Source organism: Convolutriloba macropyga, chromosome 13 (genome assembly GCF_964194025.1).
Source record: "Convolutriloba macropyga chromosome 13, txConMacr16.3, whole genome shotgun sequence".
NCBI lineage: Eukaryota > Metazoa > Xenacoelomorpha > Acoela > Convolutidae > Convolutriloba > Convolutriloba macropyga.
The window spans coordinates 1,901,535-1,920,080 of record NC_134480.1 but is presented as its reverse complement, the minus strand read 5'-3'; the positions used below and the strand labels follow the sequence as shown (position 1 = coordinate 1,920,080).

At 36.4% G+C, this 18,546-nt stretch overlaps 1 protein-coding gene across 2 annotated transcripts in view; it reads right to left on the bottom strand.

Annotated features, from left to right (window-relative positions):
• The window catches only part of LOC142351992 (uncharacterized), an 85,626-nt gene that overhangs the window by 23,508 nt on the left and 43,572 nt on the right, over positions 1-18,546 (bottom strand). For both annotated transcript variants that reach the window (XM_075404288.1, XM_075404289.1), the window contains exons 12-18: positions 15,876-16,005; positions 14,974-15,106; positions 9,630-9,808; positions 8,268-8,375; positions 8,069-8,143; positions 2,217-2,415; positions 1,369-1,563 (exon numbers count right to left, since the gene is read on the bottom strand). In XM_075404288.1, coding sequence (XP_075260403.1) covers positions 1,369-1,563; positions 2,217-2,415; positions 8,069-8,143; positions 8,268-8,375; positions 9,630-9,808; positions 14,974-15,106; positions 15,876-16,005 — 1,019 coding nt within the window. The remainder of the gene's footprint in view (positions 1-1,368; positions 1,564-2,216; positions 2,416-8,068; positions 8,144-8,267; positions 8,376-9,629; positions 9,809-14,973; positions 15,107-15,875; positions 16,006-18,546) is intronic.

The following is an 18,546-nucleotide window of genomic DNA, read 5'->3' as shown; positions in this document are numbered from 1 at the left end:
AATAGTTTAGGCTAAATTATGAAAAAAAAGCTCTTAAAAACAACTTTTACTGAAAAAAGTTACTAAATATTTTAACATTTCAAAAAACATATAAATCCAAAAAACAATCCCTTCAGCCAATAGGGTATCCAGATCCTCGCAATACAATAGACAAGTCATAATAGGCAAAGAAACTTAGCTAAAAACAGAAAAACAAACGAAAAACTGCAAAAAATTAAGAAAAATAGTTCCAATTTTCGCCATTTTTTTGTCATATTTCTCAACAAAAAATGATTCATACCCAAAAAACTGTAACCAAATGTTATCATAAATTTGCTCAAGTAGAAGGGGTTTCTTCAATACCCATTTGAGCCAGTAAAAAAAATAATCGTCAAAAAAACGCAAAAATTAGCCCGAAAATCATCAAAATACATTGAAAACCTCCGAATTATCATAAAATTCATACGAATTTCCAGAAACCTTCAAACCCCTACCGATACCAGCCTAAAATTAAAACAAAATCATAACCAAACCTCTTAACCAAAATAAATGAAAAAAACTGCTTTAAAATGCCGCACGTGAACAAAAAAATTTCGCTCGCTTAGAGAAAATTTTTTCACACATCAATTTCTCGCTCTCTCAAAAACAGCGGTATGAACAAAAACCACTCTTTTCGCTCCGCTCTTCACTTTTGTTCAGCGCCAAAATCACTCCAAATTTTTTCACGCGTTTCATTTCCCGCTTCAAAAATCACTCCAATAAAATTGATTAAAAAAAGACTTCTCCAATACTCCTCTTCGAGTCGTAAAAAATAGGAGCGCTATAATAGCCGGCTGAGAAGATGAGGGCGGCTATTAAAAATTGTATAATCTTAATTTTTGGTAAATATTGCAAATCAAAACGTTACGTGACTCTTGTTGAAGTCACTTCGAAATACTGGCTAACATCTCAAATGGCTGACCGGTTCTCGATTAACCGCACTTTCTCGGTCATCAGAACACATATTTTATACAATCTAATTGCATAATCTTTGTGGGTGCAACATCCTTAGCATTACTTCGTTTTAGCGATAAAGAAACATTTAATTAGCAAATTTAACTTTTAAGAATTAGTTGCGGAGAGAAAGCAACTCGGTTTCGAAAGAAATCGGACAAGGAGTCCTGGTTTTCAAGTCTCTGATCTCTAACGTCTGTGTTACTGACCGAGAACAAGTATCGAAACAACTCTTTTATTTCTTCAGCGAAGAGCCTGATTTTGCCTTCAAAGTTTTCGAGGAAAAATACTTTAATCAGCAAAAAGTGATTTTCAGTTCCAGGGGAACCAAAATTTATAACTTCTCAGAAAATGAAGCAACTTAAAAACAGTGAAATTATGTTATTGGAAAGCAACCTTTGAGCCATCCGACTGTTTTATCATTGGCCCCTCTGTACTGGCAGAAGACCAAATCAATCTGTGCTTGCTCGAAAGGAGTTCCAGTCTTGGACTGCTTGACAACTTTAGCGAATCTTCTGGGGCGCAACTTGTATATCTCGTGGATGTTTCTTTCTGTTATCCGAACATCGTACCCAATACTTGTGTTGTTTCCTAAATATCACAGTCTGTTATAAAACTCTTGTTGCGATAATAACAGTTAATATATTAGTATAATTTATCGAGTAAATAACTTGTTATAGCGCCCGATCAAAACTAGAAAAATCTGAAAGCGGCGAAAATCTACTTTGGAATTAGGCTACTTTTTACGCCATGGTTGCTATAAGTTGAGTGGCGAAAAAGAGCGGGGGAAAAATATTTATAAGCTACAGAGCGGCTTAGGTTATTACAACCAGAGTTGATAATAACATCACCACACTGTAGTTGTTATCACTCTTTCGAAGTCACCCATCAATTCTGATTCGACTGAGTTGGATAGTTTACCTAATGCGATAAACACAGTGTGACAATTTTTATTAATTGAGGTTCACTTGTTTTACCTCATTTCAGACGCTTATTTCTTTTGATTATGTCCACGTGCTACATAAACGAAGTCTCCAATTTTGGGGTCTTTCCCATTACAGCCCCCCAGTTTAGAGGTCAGTTTACCTATAGCCCCTACCCCACATCCCCCAATCATGGTAAAAATAATTCCATTAAGATAATTTCATGGGGGGGGGCTATAATGGGAAAGACCCCAATTTTGTCTAGCAACAACTATCATAAGCCAAAGTGGCAAATACAAGTAGTAAATATGCAAGCAGTACCAGGTGTGATGGGTCCGTAGTACTGATTGACTTTGATGAATGAGACAGGAGTGTTGTGAGTCTTAATGTGTTCAATCATCTCTCTACTCTCCTTCACATCACTCGTTCCCTTCAGAAGGTGGTCTCCTGTCCCAAACTGCATGTTGTAGTACTTGCACTTTTCACCGCAAGAACATTGGAATAGAAACACCGCATCTGCCTGAAATGAACAACACACCCTCATGTTATCTGTGCTCTCGTCCTTCAACCACAAAACCATTTGAAGCGATCTATTTAGACTGCCACAAAACACCCCCAACCCCCAATACCGCATATGCATCAATTAACGCCAATTAAAATTCATGTGTAACCAAAAAGCCCTTAAGCAAACATAGCCCGCAGATTGAAGGAAAATAGCCGCCAATGACGCGCTTGATGGACATCGGGATTGAAAGAGAAACATAGCCGGCAGATTGCCGCAACAAAGCCGCTGTTGACGCGCTTGATGCATATCGGGATTGATACGGAAAAAGAAAAAGGAAGAGACAAAATGACCGAATTTTTTTTCTGTTTCTTTTTTAGTGTCAAAAAGTGTTCTAATTTGGCGTGCAGTTTCTGTTACAGTCTAACTATAATTAATTCAGCTTGTTAAATGAAAACTAAGAAGCTTAATAACAATGTCAGCTAGAAAACACTTGACTTATGACTTAATAAACGGGCTTTATAGTTTTATCCAGTCTCTTTTGATTTTGATCTTGACTTTGACAGTATTCAATGCATAATTGAATGCGTGAAAGAATTCAAATTACATTTAGATAAAACAATGAGTGAAGTAAGTCAGTAATCAAACGTGAAAAAGGTGACTTTTGTAAAACCAAAAACGTGATCAAAAGGTAAACGGAATTAAAAAAACATAGCAGGACAAGTACTGACGTACAATTCAAAGAATTTTCATTGACTTAACAAAAACTAAACCTAGAACGGATTATGAGTGAACTGGGAAAACGAGTTCCAAAACAATCAGATCAGAAAAAATACTTAAAAAAAACTGAAAATCAATGTCAAAATGCCGCATGTGACCAAAAAACCACTAGCGAGAAAGATAAAATTGGTTCAAACAAAAAACTAGGCCTGAATTGAACTATGAATGAATTGGGAAAACCATTTTGAAATAAATTCGATCCCAAAAACCGGAAAAAGTAGAACTGAAGTGAAATTGTCGCACGTGATTAAAAAAACCACTAGCGAGAAAGCGAATTTTTTGTTCAAGCACCCCTTTCTCACTCTACTTTAAACTTAGAGTGAAAAAATTTTCCGCTGCAGAAACACTCGCTTTTTCGCTCCACTTCCTGTTTCGGCCTGACCAAAACAACAACTCCAATTTGACTTCAAAAATCATAAAAATGAGTCGACAGAATTTAAAAAAGACCGCCTCAATACAATTCAATTGCAGAAAAAGTATGCCAAAAATGCAAAAAAAAAGAAAAGCTGACAGTGTGAACAGATGTGAAAATATAAAACAAACTCGTTTTCAAACAAAACATTTGCAATTGTTTTCAGGGGCCAAAACTCAAGAAAAATACACTGAATTAACGCCTTAAAACGCATCGAAAACGCATTATCAAGAGAGCCATTTAGAAAACTCTAAAGGTGAACGTAGAGCAAATCAGTTTTGCAATTAACTTAAAAAGAAAAAAATAGCAGGCGAATGGCCAGATAATAGCTCTGATCGCTTCGTAGACCAGCATTTTCAAGAAAATGAAAGAGGAACAAAGAAAAACAGCGCAAATAGACAAAGCAAAAAAGTGAAGGAAGAGCGATAAAAGAGAGAACATACCCGGCAGATTGCCGGAAAATAGCCGCCGTTGAATCCAATACGCATGATTGGGATTGAAAGAATAGAAGATATCGAAAAGAAGATTTCTGTACAAAAACATTTTTTAAGTCCGATTTATTTTGATGACATTTCTTAGTCGAACATACTTCTGTTTCTTAGAGAGAGGCTACAGGGGGCTACTATCAATACCAATAAGCATAAGAGATGGTAACTAAGACTTATAGGAACGACGTTCAAATAGCGGGCATCTAAAATTGTGCTTTATGGGTTTATCCCGTTTCTATTTCTGACTTCAATTTTTTATACTGACTCTGTTCATTTTGAATTGCTTTGCTGAGCAACTGATGTTCAAATTCACTTGTAGCAGAATGACAGAAGAGTGAAACTAGCCAAGAGAAGTCAAAAAGATTTCACGCAAAATGTCGAAAAAGCGGCAAAATGTTAAAGCGAAAAAAGTTCGACGAAGTAAAAAAAACATAGCACGACAAGTCCTGAAATACAATTCAAAGAATTGAATGGAAAACTCTGACGTACTCTACCTGACCAGCCGATCAATTGAACAATGCCAGCCAAAACACAATCATCTCAGAAACTAAAAGAATCAAACCTAAACAAAAACATACTCATTGCTTAAACTCTTGAAGCTCTTAAACCTAAGGCCAAATTTTTCGATTTAAAAATACCTATTTCAAAAATATGTTCAAAACCAATTTTGCTTCTGAAATTGGTCCAGTATTATATCTGCAAGACCTGAAAAATATTCATTGGCCCTTGAAGATCGATTAACTCAAAATTGACCAAGAAATTTAAAAAAAAAGAGAAATCAATTGCAAATTAAAAAGAACTGTTGCTGAAAATCGTGATAAATATCTTCAGAATCATTTCTGTTTCTCTAGAAGCAATCCAGTAACCCAATTCCAAAATTTAAAAACTCATTGGCTCATAGATCGATAGGCAACATTTTAAAAAAAATTTCAAACTTCAAAAAATAGAAATTGGTTCTATTAAAATGTTGAAAGCCATTCAATAGCAACTATTTAATAACATACTATCAAAACCTGGATGAGGTTACCCAGCTACTGAGGCAAGAAAAATAAATAAAATACAAATGTTTTGAAAAACTTGAAAAAATTTGCAAATTCTACCAAAAAACATCTAAAGTCGAAAGGTTAAATTGTTGAAAACAAATCCATTGAAACTAAAAACCATGCAGTAGCTTTTTATCAGAACTTGGGATAGGTTTTCTTGCACTTGAGAATGGAGGAATATCAAAAACTGACAAAAACTTTAGGAAACCTTAAAAAATTGCAGATTATATCCAAAAAATGCTGAAATTCGAGACATTAAAATGTTAAAAACCATTCCATTGTTACTCGAAACTATGCAGTGCTCTAATAACAAACTTCAAAGGAGATTACCTGGTCCCCGAAGCTGGAAAAACTGAAAAAATGAATATTTTCAAAAACCTGAAAAAAAATGCGAATTTTGTCAAAAATATTGCTAAAATTTATGATATTCAAAAAATGAAACCTATTCCATGGCCACTAAAAATTTTTCAGTAACTTATTATCCAACCCTTTATGAGGTTTTCTGGCCCCTGGGACTCATACAACTTGAATAAGGACAATAAATGTCAAAAAAAATATGAAAGAAATTGCAAGTTTTGTCAAAAAATGCTAATATTCATGATGGCAGAAAGTTGAAAACCATTAAATTATCACTAGAAACTATGCAATAATCTATCATCAAACCCTTTATCAAACCCTAGAGGAGGTTTCCTGACACATAGGGCTAAAAAATCAAAAACGACAAAAATTTTCAAAACACCTGAAAAAAATTGCAAAAAATATTATCGTTTTGTGTGTTTGTGTTTGTAGTACCAAAACATAGAGCTCATAAAATGGTCATAACAAGCTATTTTGTTTCACAAAAGGCCTTCATTAACTTTTAAAAACTTCAATCTAAGACTAATCAACAAAAAACTCAAAAAAATCACAAAAAAACATGAAAAATTGCACCATTTTGAGCCCAAAAACTCCTAAATATGACCTTTTAACCTTAAATTAAGGCCATCCCAGCAGCTGCACCACTATAAGCACTGGAAGGACTACTAAAGCCCATTTTGAGCCTCTAATGAAACTTAATGCCCGCTGGGCTTTACCTGTTTAATCCCGTTTTGAAAGATCAAAGTCATTGAAAAATGTGAGAACACGTCTTAAAAAAAACACAGCGCTCCAATACAATTCAAATTCGAATTGTAATAGGAGCGCTATAATAGCTGGCTGAGAAGAGGGCGGCTATTAAAAAGTCATAAAAACAGAAAAAAAAGCATATGATTGAGAGAAAAAATACAGCAAAAAAGACAGGTAGAGGTAGAACACAGAGTTAATGACAGCAACAGAAAAGAGACAAAGTAGAAAAAGATGAAAAAGAGAAAAAAGAGCGCGAGAAAGAAATAAATGATGACAAAAGTTCAAAACCAAGGGAGAAAAAGAATACAGGTTAGCGATAAAAAAGGGAAAGAGAACAAAGGGATCCATACGGGAATTAAAGAAAGTTAGAAAAAGAGAAAAGAATAAATGAGAAGAGTATAACTACAGAAAGTAAAAAAAAGGAGAACGAGTTTTATTATTCCCATTTTATTATTCGCTCAAGAAATGCTAGCCTTTTTCTTTCGGAGAGTAGGCAAGGTTGCGCCATAAATCTGATCTGGCGAAGAACCTAAGAAAGATATTTTTGAGTTGGCTCAATTATGTTGGATAAAACTTTGCTAATAACTTTGATAATTTCGGCCAATGATTAAGAGCGTTTAATAATGATATCTAAAAAAGCACCAAACTATCGATTGATTATTGGAAAAATTAAATCAACAGCTTCGAGGTCACTAAAACCCAAACATGACCGACTAACGGAGGGCGAACTGCTCTCAAACGACCGGCGAGCGGTTGGCTTCGGTAGAATACAGCTGGGGCATGTCATAGATGCAATCATTGTGAGGGAAGGTCAACTGATTGCGGGGGGGGGAGAGAGGAGGGCTGAAAGAGAATGGGGTCCAAACCACCAGATGGAGGAGGGTGTACTGCGGAGGGGGGTGAGTGAGGGGGTGGTGGGGTTGTGATTGAGTGGGGAGTCAAACTCAAGATTAAGAACCACCCTTTACACTATGAAATTTTCGTCACAGAACTGTTTTGGTGAATCCCAGTCTAAACTACTGGTAAGGCGCGAGGACTAAAAGTCAAATGGGTCAGACGAAAAATCGGTCTAGCAAAAAATTGCATAAAAAGGACAAATATAGACAAATATTATTGCTACAAACTTTGTTTGAGAGTAATTAAAAAGAACCAGCCGCTGTACTAAAAACATACCCGGCAGATTGCCGGAAAATAGCCGCCGTTGATTCCAATAAGCATGATTGGGATTGAAATAACAGAAGATATTGAAAAAAAAAAGATTTTTGTGCAAAAACATTTTTTTAAGTCCGATTTATTTTGATGGCATTTCGTGGTTGAGCATACTTCTGTTTTAGAGAGAGGCTACAGGGGCTACTATCAATACCAATAAGCATTAGAGATGGTAACTAAGACTTATAGGAACGACGTTCAATTAGCGGGCATCTAAAATTGGGCTTTATGGGTTTATCCCGTTTCTACTTCTGACTTCAATTTTTTATACTGACTCTGTTCATTTTGAATTGCTTTGCTGAGCAACTGATGTTCAAAATCACTTTTAGCAGAATGAGAGAAGAGAGAAACTAGCCTAGAGAAGTCAAAAAGATTTCACGCAAAATGTTGAAAAGGCGGCAAAATGAGGTAAAGCGAAACATTTTTTTATTCGACGAAGTAAAAAAAAAAAATAGGAGCGCTATAATAGCCGGCTGAGAAGATGAGGGCGGCTATTAAAAAGTAAAATTGTTCCTTCTATCATTCTGAAGTTCAACTATGAAAACATTTTATAGGCCATGGCTAATAAAATTATTAGCCGTTAGTTATTAGCCGTTAGTTAGAGGAGACACACTGATTTGTAACTAACTACTCACAATGTTTTCCCTGAGTTCAAGATGGCTGTCAATTCGGTATGTTCTCCACATTTTGAAGCATTCCACGTCACTTGGCTGAAACATACATGCATAAACACTCAATCATCCTCTCAATCCAGATCATGCTTCGTTCTGTCTACTGTGCTGGGGAGTATTGAAGTCCCTTTAGTGTTTTATGTATCATAAAATGGTTGCTTACAATGTTGTGAAGTGCTTCATCGAGGACTGCGTTGGGTTGGATCGAATTGTTTTCAATTTCAGTTGCTCTTAGATCCTTCGCCTTCTTCTCAGAGTCGAAAAACTCCACCTGAACACAAATTACTCTCGGTTGATGATATAAATTGAGATTTATCAAGAAACTCTTCGCATAGAGCGATCACGAAAAGCGGGATTTCAACATTTATCCCAAATATCATTTTTATTTGTGACTGTGCAACAGCATGCCAGTTTAACACACAAAGGGCTATAAACTATGACCTACCCAAACGCGTCAACATAGCCAACAGATTGCCCAAACAGCTGTGAAACTGACATACGTGATATAGAATACAGATAACAGTAGATATGAAATAATTGATTGATGGAAGTGCTGATGCAACAAAATTACTTTCTAAATTTCTTTAAAATTTTTTACGGAATTATTTATTTATTTGCAATGTCTTATTATTAACGCTACTCATTATAAAGGAGCCTTTTATCTTTAATGAACCTAAAAAGGCTGATAGAGTTGAATAAATTAAGATCAGAAAAATTATCACGAAAATCAAATTATCAAGCTTAAAATCAAACGCCAATTTGCATAGAAAATATCGCACGTGAACACAAAAAACACTATTAGACAGCAAATTTTCGTTCGAATAACATTTTTTTTTTCACTCAAAGCAACATCTAAAGTCGAAACATAAGCCAACTAACGTGAGCCGAATTGCTCTCTGGCATTAAATTTTGATGTTGAGCGTTGCATAAGACAGAAGAATACTTACTGGTTACTCATATATGCAAAAAACACAGGGAAAAACAATAATCCGAAACTTTAAAACTGTTCATTACTATGAACTGAAGTTTTTCCAGCTATTTTGACACACTGTACACGTTTTAAAATAAATGAGGGAAAAACCTGTTCATAGATTTACTGTCCTTGAACCTCAGCGGCTTATCCCGTTTCTTTCGACAAAAACTGACATCAGGCACGCAAAAAAATGGTATGAAGAAAATTTGCAATACAACTGACGTTTCAAAACAATTGCTACAGTAACAGAACATAGGCCACAGATACGTTTTCGATAATTTCGCATACAAAACCAAGATTTTTTGGTGGGTGTATAAACTGAAAATTCGGTTGAACTCAGTATCTCCTCGATTTTAAATCTTCTAAGCTTTATCTTAGTTTAAATCTTTAAAACTTTGATTTTAGGGTTTTCCAGGTTTTCCCGGGCCAGACGATAATTTTTAAAAATTTTGACCGCTTAAATGTATCCAAGACGTCAGTTGTTCATTTATTTATTTTCATTTAACTTGTTTATTTATTTTGACTTAACTTGTTTACAAAACAAAGACCAACCTCAGCTAGGACTTTAACGTAGACTGGTTTGTGATCTGAAAGGATACATTTGAACTCGGCATCATATTTTGTAATCTGCAGTTTGTTGTTTGAAGAGGAAGCTCCGTCTTTTGCATAGAAGAATATCCGATCACACCACGAGGGTCTGTGACTCGTTACATAAGGATGGTATTCTAAACCTAAACAAACAACACTCGGGTCTTTCTCATTACATCTCCCCCCACTTGCCTCCCACCTATTGGTCATATAGCCTATAGCCACCCATCATGGCAATTATATCTTAAACAGGGGGCTTCAATTTCGTGGAGGGAGTATATGGGGAAAGACTCGAAGACACTTAGCTGTTCCAGTAGATCACTAAAAAGAATCTGAGAAATAGTAATAGATTTGTTGGGGGAGGGGCACTCTGAACTGTATGCTCAACAGAGTTTTATTTCAGTCAATTTTGACCCACCAAAAATTTGCTTAGAAATATATTAGTGGCTTCATTAATAAACTCGTCATGCGTAGAATGAACTCGTCCTGTTTCGAAATTCGTTTTTCCAATTGTTGTTAGCCTAATTGTTGTGATAAACTTATTAAATAGAGATACGCTATGATCATGAGTTGCCTGTGTGTGGTGGAGCGCCCTTAAGGGATTTTAGAAACAGGCTTGTCAAGTTTGCTCTCAGTGGTTCGCTGTGCCGTGTTTGTGCTCTGTCAGTGGTCCTGCGTGCTGTTGGTGGTCTCGGGTCTACGATCCCCAGGTTTTGTGTGTTCTCTGGGGTCTGTGGCCAAACCGGAAGGAAAGACATCTAACCACCAGGTTGTACTGCTCCTACACATGCTTACTTCATATATATTTATATAGTGTATGTGAACATATATATGTGTGTATGCTGTGTGTCTATGAGTGTGCTCCTGTGTTTGTGCTCCTGGATTTGTACATGCGTGAACCAGACGATACTGCTTCATATTTTTGCAGGTGATGAGACAATTTGCTGCACAGATCCTGCCCTGGAATGCACAAGATTTAGTAATTGGCACATCCAGGACAAAATATATCGAAGGCAGCGCAGTTGGAGCAACCATCCATTCATATCGCGGAGCTAACCTAATCGACCTCTTCAATGTAGTTAACCAGTATCCTCCCCTCAATTTGAGATCAGTATGCATTGTCGCAGGATTCAATAATCACCACTACTCATGCTCTCACTTCATTGAATGCTACCGAGTTCTGTTGGATATCATATGTTATAAATTCCAACCGCGTATTGTCGTTTCACCTAAAATAATTGCCACTTCAAATAATAAACTTGTTAACAGGAAAATATATTTCATGAACTTGGCTCTGCATCGATTTCCTCATTTTTATGCAGTTCCTTTGATTGTTTCACCATATTTTTTCTTCAGCAGGTCTGCTTTTTGTCGAGATGGTATTCATTTCTCTTTCTACGGTAACCATTAGTTTACGTTGTATCTACATAATGTGATATCCTTTTGCAATGAATTTTATGCATAGTTATATTCATCTTCATCAATAATCTACACTCGGTAAACAGCCTCCCTCTGACAATGTCAGATACTCAAACCCACTGCTCTAAGTGTTCTATTCACCTCCGAGGAGGTGGAGTTTGGTGCTACGGTTGCGGTACATATATGCATATCAAATGCAGTGGTCTGTCAACTAAAAACGATCACCACCCAAACTTCATTTGCAAACACTGCAGTCAACCTGCAAAAATTGACCCTCAAGAACATGATCCAACACCCTCAATCGAGACACCGCCGGAACCATGCGACTTTTGGAAAAATTTTAAAGACGAACAAATAGAAACACTAAGAAAAATATACAACGAAATAGTTCATTGGAAACCAATCTTCTTTACCATTAGCAAAAATAAAGTAGGCTTCAAAATTGCAGATGTTATGAACATCATTCTCACCAGAACGCTTGAAGATGGGCCTCAGACTGAATGCGCTATGATTTGCACAATGATAATGCCGCATTTACTTCTCGCAAGATCCAAAAGTGAAAATGATGCTTCAATAACAAAAATCTTATCTAGAAGGCTCGATCTGTGGATCAGATGCAAATTCGACGACCTTTTTGTTGAGGCCAAGGCACTTCAGGAACGCTTAAGGAAATTAAATAGAAAACGAGAAGTGGATGAATTTAAAGCCTTTGACAAACAAATGGAGTCCGGTAAGATATCGAATGCTTTACGATGTCTTTCAGACGATGCAAAGGGTGGTGTGCTATCAACATCCGATAAAGTGACTATCAAAGGAAAAAACTGCACCGTACTCGATCTTCTACAAGAAAAGCATCCATGCAGTCAGAAAGCTGATCTTAAGTACGTAGTAACTGACCTGAAAAATCGGGATTTGCCGTTCCATCCCTCTATTTTTGAAAAAATAAATGTCTCTGAAATAAAACGCGCCGCAATGAAAACAAATGGCAGCCATGGCCCATCTGGTCTTGATGCTAGCGAGTGGAGACGACTTTTGACATCATACAAATCCTCCTCAATCGATCTTTGCAAAACAGTGTCCAAACTTGCAATCAGAATTGCCACCGAAGAATTAAATCTCTTGAATTCTTATAACGCTTGCCGTCTGATTGCACTAGATAAATGCCCTGGGGTTCGACCAATTGGCATTGGCGAGGTCATAAGACGAATTATAGGCAGGAGTATAGTAAAGTGCGTTAAACGAGATCTCCAATTACTTGGGGGAAACGTACAGATGTGCCTTGGACAAAAGAGTGGCATCGAACATGCTATCCATGCACTCCGGCAGCGCTTTCTTGAAGATCGTACTGAAGGTATCCTACTGATTGATGCCAGGAACGCGTTTAATAGCTTGAATAGAGATCTGGCTCTAAAAAACATCAGAAAGCTTTGTCCCTCAATTTATACAGCAATCAGAAACTCGTATAAGACCCCATCAGACCTCTTCATTGATAAAAGAGTAATCAAGTCTCAAGAAGGAACAACACAAGGTGATCCAATAGCCATGGCAATGTACGGAGTTGCTATACTTCCTCTCATCGACATGCTCGAAGATCAAAATTTGACTCATAAATGGTACGCAGATGACGGTAATGTGGCCGGTAGTCTTGAATCACTGCGATTCGTGCTAGATAAGCTCTATGAGCATGGCAGTGCATTCGGTTATAATGTGATCAAATGTCATCTTATTACAAAACCTGAGTTTGTTCAGAAGGCGAACAAAGTTTTTTCGGGATTAGATGTTGATGTTATTGAAGGTCATCGAGTCCTAGGTTCAGTTATTGGTTCTGATGAAAGTTGTAACGATTTTCTGAAAGAAAAGTCAGTGAACTACTCTAACATGCTTGAGAAACTCGCTAAACATAGTAAGGTGTCCCCTCAGAATGTGTACAAATCATTTACGAACGGATTGCAACACAAGTTGACTTTTATTGCTAGGACTACTCCAAACGCGGACAGTCTGCTGAGGGAAGCCGAAAAAATAACTGATAAAAATCTTATACCTTCAATGTTGAATCATCCCTCTTACAGTGACAGATACCGGAAGGTTTTCTCTCTTCCTCTTAAAGAGGGTGGGCTGAACATTCTTCTTCCTGAAGACAGGGCAAACGAATATGAAAGATCTATTCGGGTTTGTGAGCCGTTACAGAATCAAAATGCTATAGATGCAGAGTTTTATCAGGAGAAAATACTTCAGAAAATCAGAAAAGAAAAACAGGAACAAGCTATAGCGAAAAAGTTGGCAATCAAAGATCTCATCAATGATAAAGAGGCATATTCTCTAGATTTGGCTATGGAAAAAGGAGCATCATGCTGGCTAAAAGCACTTCCATTGAAAAGATATCATTTTGATTTAACCAAGGGAGAGTTTAGAGATGGAATTGCTCTTAGATATGGATGGGATCCCGTAAAATTGCCATCAAGATGCGCATGTGGAGAAAATTTTAATGTAGCCCATGCTCTTCATTGTCCAAAAGGTGGCTATACGCACATAAGACAGAATGACATCCGTGACTCTTTTGCCAACCTGCTCAATGAGGTCTGCGATGATGTCGAAGTAGAGCCCTGTCTTCAGTCTTTGCAAGGGGAAACCTTCGCAAATAGAACTACTACTATTGATGACGACGCTCGACTAGATATCAAAGCTAATGGTTTCTTCGATTCACGCTTCAGCAGAACGTTCTTTGATGTGAAAGTGTTTAATCCGTATGCGAAGAGCTGCCCAAGAAGCATACCGGATTCCTACAAATATCACGAGTCCATCAAGAAGCTGAAATACGAACAAAGGATAATCGACGTCGAGAAAGCCACCTTCTATCCGTTAATCTTCTCGTGTACAGGAGGAGCTGGTCCATCAGCATCAAAAGCCATACAGAGATTGGCTTCTAGGATCAGCGATAAGAAAGAAGATTCATATTCGGACGTGATCACGTACATAAGGACAAAATTAAGTTTCGCTGTTTTACGTAGCTGCATACTCTGCCTCCGTGGCGCGCGCTCCATGCGCAGGCGCCCTGCAGTAGAAGCGTCAATAGGAACCATTGTAGAGGAAGGGAGGCTGTTATGCTAAATGCTTGATATTTTTTCTAATCTTGATTCAAAATCACTGCATATTATACTTTAATTGCTACTTACCATATCTATCTTGTTCATAATTCTGATGCTTTATTTTCTTTATCCTTTGCATCTGATGCTTCAATTTTTGACTACTGTCAGAATTTATAAATACACATAGGAGTTGACTTGCTGCCCCCGAGTTGACCGACTACCCTTTTAGGGGAGGGGCTTTCTCTTAATTGACCACTTTTTTTCCAGGTTGTCATCGAGGTTTTAACTTTAGTGAATATCGGTTGATTTTTTAACTTTAAACACAATTTCGGCACCTTTCCCAACTTTTTTCAGGCGACAAAATACGTCTTTGGTAAGATGTCATTGGTAAGATATCCTAAGATGACAGAGATTTGCTGAGCTTTGGCTTGACTCTTTCTGCAAACTTTTTACTGACTTTTTGAAAAGCCGGCCTTTGCTCATCAGAAAACATCAAATAGTCTTCCCTAACAACTGCTAAAACAGTCTCATCAAAATGCAGCAAGACTATCGTTGTTTTCATTAAGAAGCAGAGAGATCTTGAATTACCCTTTGGTCATTTTTTAAGTATTTCAAATGGATTTTAATTCATTGCGCATAGCTTGTTAGCATTTTTTCTTTCGTTAGAATTTATCTTCCAGTTTTCGGTCGCCGTTGTCTTTGATAGCTTAATTAATCTAGATGGCATATAAATTTTGTCGACAAAGACTATTTTGTTGTCCACTGCTGAAATTAATTATTTTATGAATGTCGAAAAAATATACCTGTTGTGGTATCGGTTGATGACGTTGTTTTGGGCTCGAACTTGTAAGAGGGCGCAAATGCAATGTGGGACTCGTGCATGTCGAAGAAGAAATTGCGCTCTGAGTGATAGGGATTGCGGTGGATCATGGACCACTGAAATTCAAATAAATAGACATATGGCCTTGAATGATTACGGGCGAAAATTTTCTGCTTTTGGAAAGTTATAGCGTAATCTATTTTAGTTACAGCGCAACTTTCAGGGGGTGATTAGTAATAAATTACATAAAAGAGCACGCTTACTCAATTTTTGTATGATCCTTGATGATTACCGAGATAAACCACAAATATGACCTTTTATGAAATCAAAGAAAGTTGTGTGACACAAAACCAGGGTTATTAAATTTATGCTCAATAATAATAAAAAATTATTTCACGGAATCCCCCATCTGCATACTATTTATCCTGCGATCGACTTGATTAATGCATCAAGATACTGGCGTAGGACTGAAACGGTCTTCATAATCAAGTCACAAGTTCCTATATTCGTCCATTGACCCCATTATGACAAAATGTTACATAGCTAATGAAATGATACACCGTTGGTGTTGACCCTCATTTTACCCATTCTGCAAAAGAAATTTTCCAAGCTATAATTCAGACATTGACTTTTGGATCTTCAAGTTTAGCTGTGAAGATTTTTGCCTTCATTGGTTTGCTCAGTTATGACACGCAGTCAACAACATTCACCCGCGCATGTTAACAGAAGTTGACTAAAACTATTATGCCCAGTTCTGACACACACTCAGGTTTGTTAACCTGTAAATGAAAATACAAGTAATTACAATTCACAGGTAACAAATAATAATCAGACGAGTATTGCTTGAATTGAGCAATACGGTTCTGATAATTCAGTGCAACTAGCCTCATCTTTGTATCGGTAATTGCTGAATTCTTCCAACATTTTGTTCTTGGGGATGAGGAAGTCGAACTGCTCAGTAATGGGGTCATTTGTAGCTGCTCTGAAGTTGAAATCTCCCATCCAGAACACAAAACTGGAAACACAAGAAAAGGAATTGTCAAAGCAAGATCAGATAAAAGCACATCAGCATATTTAAAAAAAATAACCGACTAACGTCGGAAGAATTGCTCCCGAACAACTAGTGCGAATCCTTATCTATAGCACCTGCTTCGGTCAAGGGGGTGTGAAGAGGTATCCTGAAGTAGGGATGGACTAAAAATTACACTAAGGTGCTCCAAAATGGTTATTATATACCACTATAAGATTAAAGGTGAAAAAAATGACACCAATTTTGGCTCAATTTTAATTTAACATTTAGTAGTAAAATGCCGAAAATTCAATTCGATTGCCTGAAGTTGTGAAAACTCGAACTCAAAGCAGTCAAGCAAAAATTTAGCAAAAACAAACGCACAAGTTTAAAATTATTGCTTCTAAGTTTGCTCGAGAGCAATTAAAAAAAGTAACCATTATACTAACAGCCATTACGTTAGGATATTTAAAAAACATTAGTTTCCAGCCCGACTAAGCACTAAGTGCGAGGTACTACAAGGAAAACAACGAGCCTTGGTAATGTGCGTTTTCAAATAGTGTTCAGACCCCGCTCTTCCAAGTTTTATCTTAATTGTCTTTGAAATGAGGAAGAGATGTGAAACTATCAAAAATTCAGATACTGTTTGAAAACAATTAGTGTATGAGTAAAATATTGTTATAAACTCAAACCCCTATACAAATAAATAATGCCGCATTACATAAAAAGCATCAGATGACATCTAAACTAATAAAATACTTCACTACAAAGCAGATGGGACCTGTCCTTAATGGGAATTCGTAACAAGTCAGCAAAAAGAAGAAAAAGGGGGCAGAGTACAAAAATCCATTAAATTTTTTAAAACCAAATAACTTCAAAAGTCGCTTAAAATATTCGCTTAAAACTTAAAAAAACTAAGTAAAATTAAATGCTATTCCTTAGCAAGACAAATGGACCGGTTATTAGTGACACTAAACCTACAAAGTAACAACAAATATAGACAAAAATCTTGGCAAAATTTACAAATAATTTACAAAAACACTATGTTCATTTAAGCCGTATTTGAACGACAATAGTTCTCGCTCGTTTAAAGGGGTTAGGCGAAAATACAAAAAGAACCAGAAATATTGACCAGTATCAGAAACTCAAACATGTTTTCATGAAAACTCATAGTTTCAGGGTCATAAAAGGATTGGTCAAAACACAAAACCAGAAGAAATTAAGGCCTACTTCATAGAATATTGATGCGGCCTGTCATTAACAAGAGTGAGTTACAAGTTTAAAAAACGGAACAAAAGGGGCAAAAAGAAACAAAAATTCAAAATCATTAAAACCATTAGCTATCAATTTAGGGCATAAAATTAAATCACGCAGATCTCCATAAAGTGCTGTACTTAATCAGAATATGTCAGAAGATTGAACCATCGATTGATGAGACTAAGACATGAGAATACAACAACAAACATAAGCTGACTAACGCCGGGCAATTTCTCTCAAACAACAGTCAGGAAAAATTAATTCAAGAATTGTAACCTTGATAAATTTTTCTTTAGAGCTGAAAAAAATCCGACATGTGATGTATTCGAAAGCCCGTCCTCAAGAGAAGCATTAATTATTCGACTATCACGTCTTCGTCGTTTTCTATATTACTATCGCTTTTATCAAACTACTTCGAAGTGAGATCAAAGAAAAATGTTCTAGAACAAAAGCACAAAAACCATCAAGCAGAGATCGTGCGTAAAAAAAGGAACACGTTTACAATAATTTTACGTTAATCAGCAAATAGGTTTTCTTTCATTTCCGTCGAATTGACATGCTTAAACTTTCAGGGTTATTAGACACTACGTATCGGTAACAGTGATACTAGTGTTGACGTCAATGATGGAGAGCGTGAATAACATCTGCAAACTCCGTCGACTTTTGTCTACGCTTACTCGAAAACAAACATCGTCGATGAATGTGGCAAATATTTTCAAACTTGAATCAAATTTGAACTAGATTTGCTTACAGTTGGAAAGACCACACCAGTTTATAGTCCTTATCCTATAACATGGGCTTGGGAAATAGTAACACTTTCGAGTAAATTAAGCAAAAGTAGCTTTTAAAAAGTAAAAGTAGCTTAAAGTAAAAGTATCTTACTATTTTTTTACAATTGATTCAATAAATAGCAATTCGCACATTGCTATGTATAACTTCTAATGAGATTAACTTAAACTATCGGATCAATTAAGTTCAGTTTTTCAAATTCCGGACCAGGGAACTTTGAACGTAAGATTGACGCGCTATACGAAAACTGACTTCTTTCTAATTAGCATAAAAAAAAAACAAAAAAGTGATAAAAACATTTAAAAAAACAACTCAATTCTTATGATTGTAAAAATCCACGGTGAGTCTAACACTGACCTTACTTTTACTGCGCGTTTATTGAAAACACTTAGTTGTTCCAAATTTTAGCTCTTTACAAATTGGCAAACGAAAAAACGACTGAACAAAAAAAACACTTGAACATATAGTTCCATATAGTGAAATTTTGAACATATAGTGAAA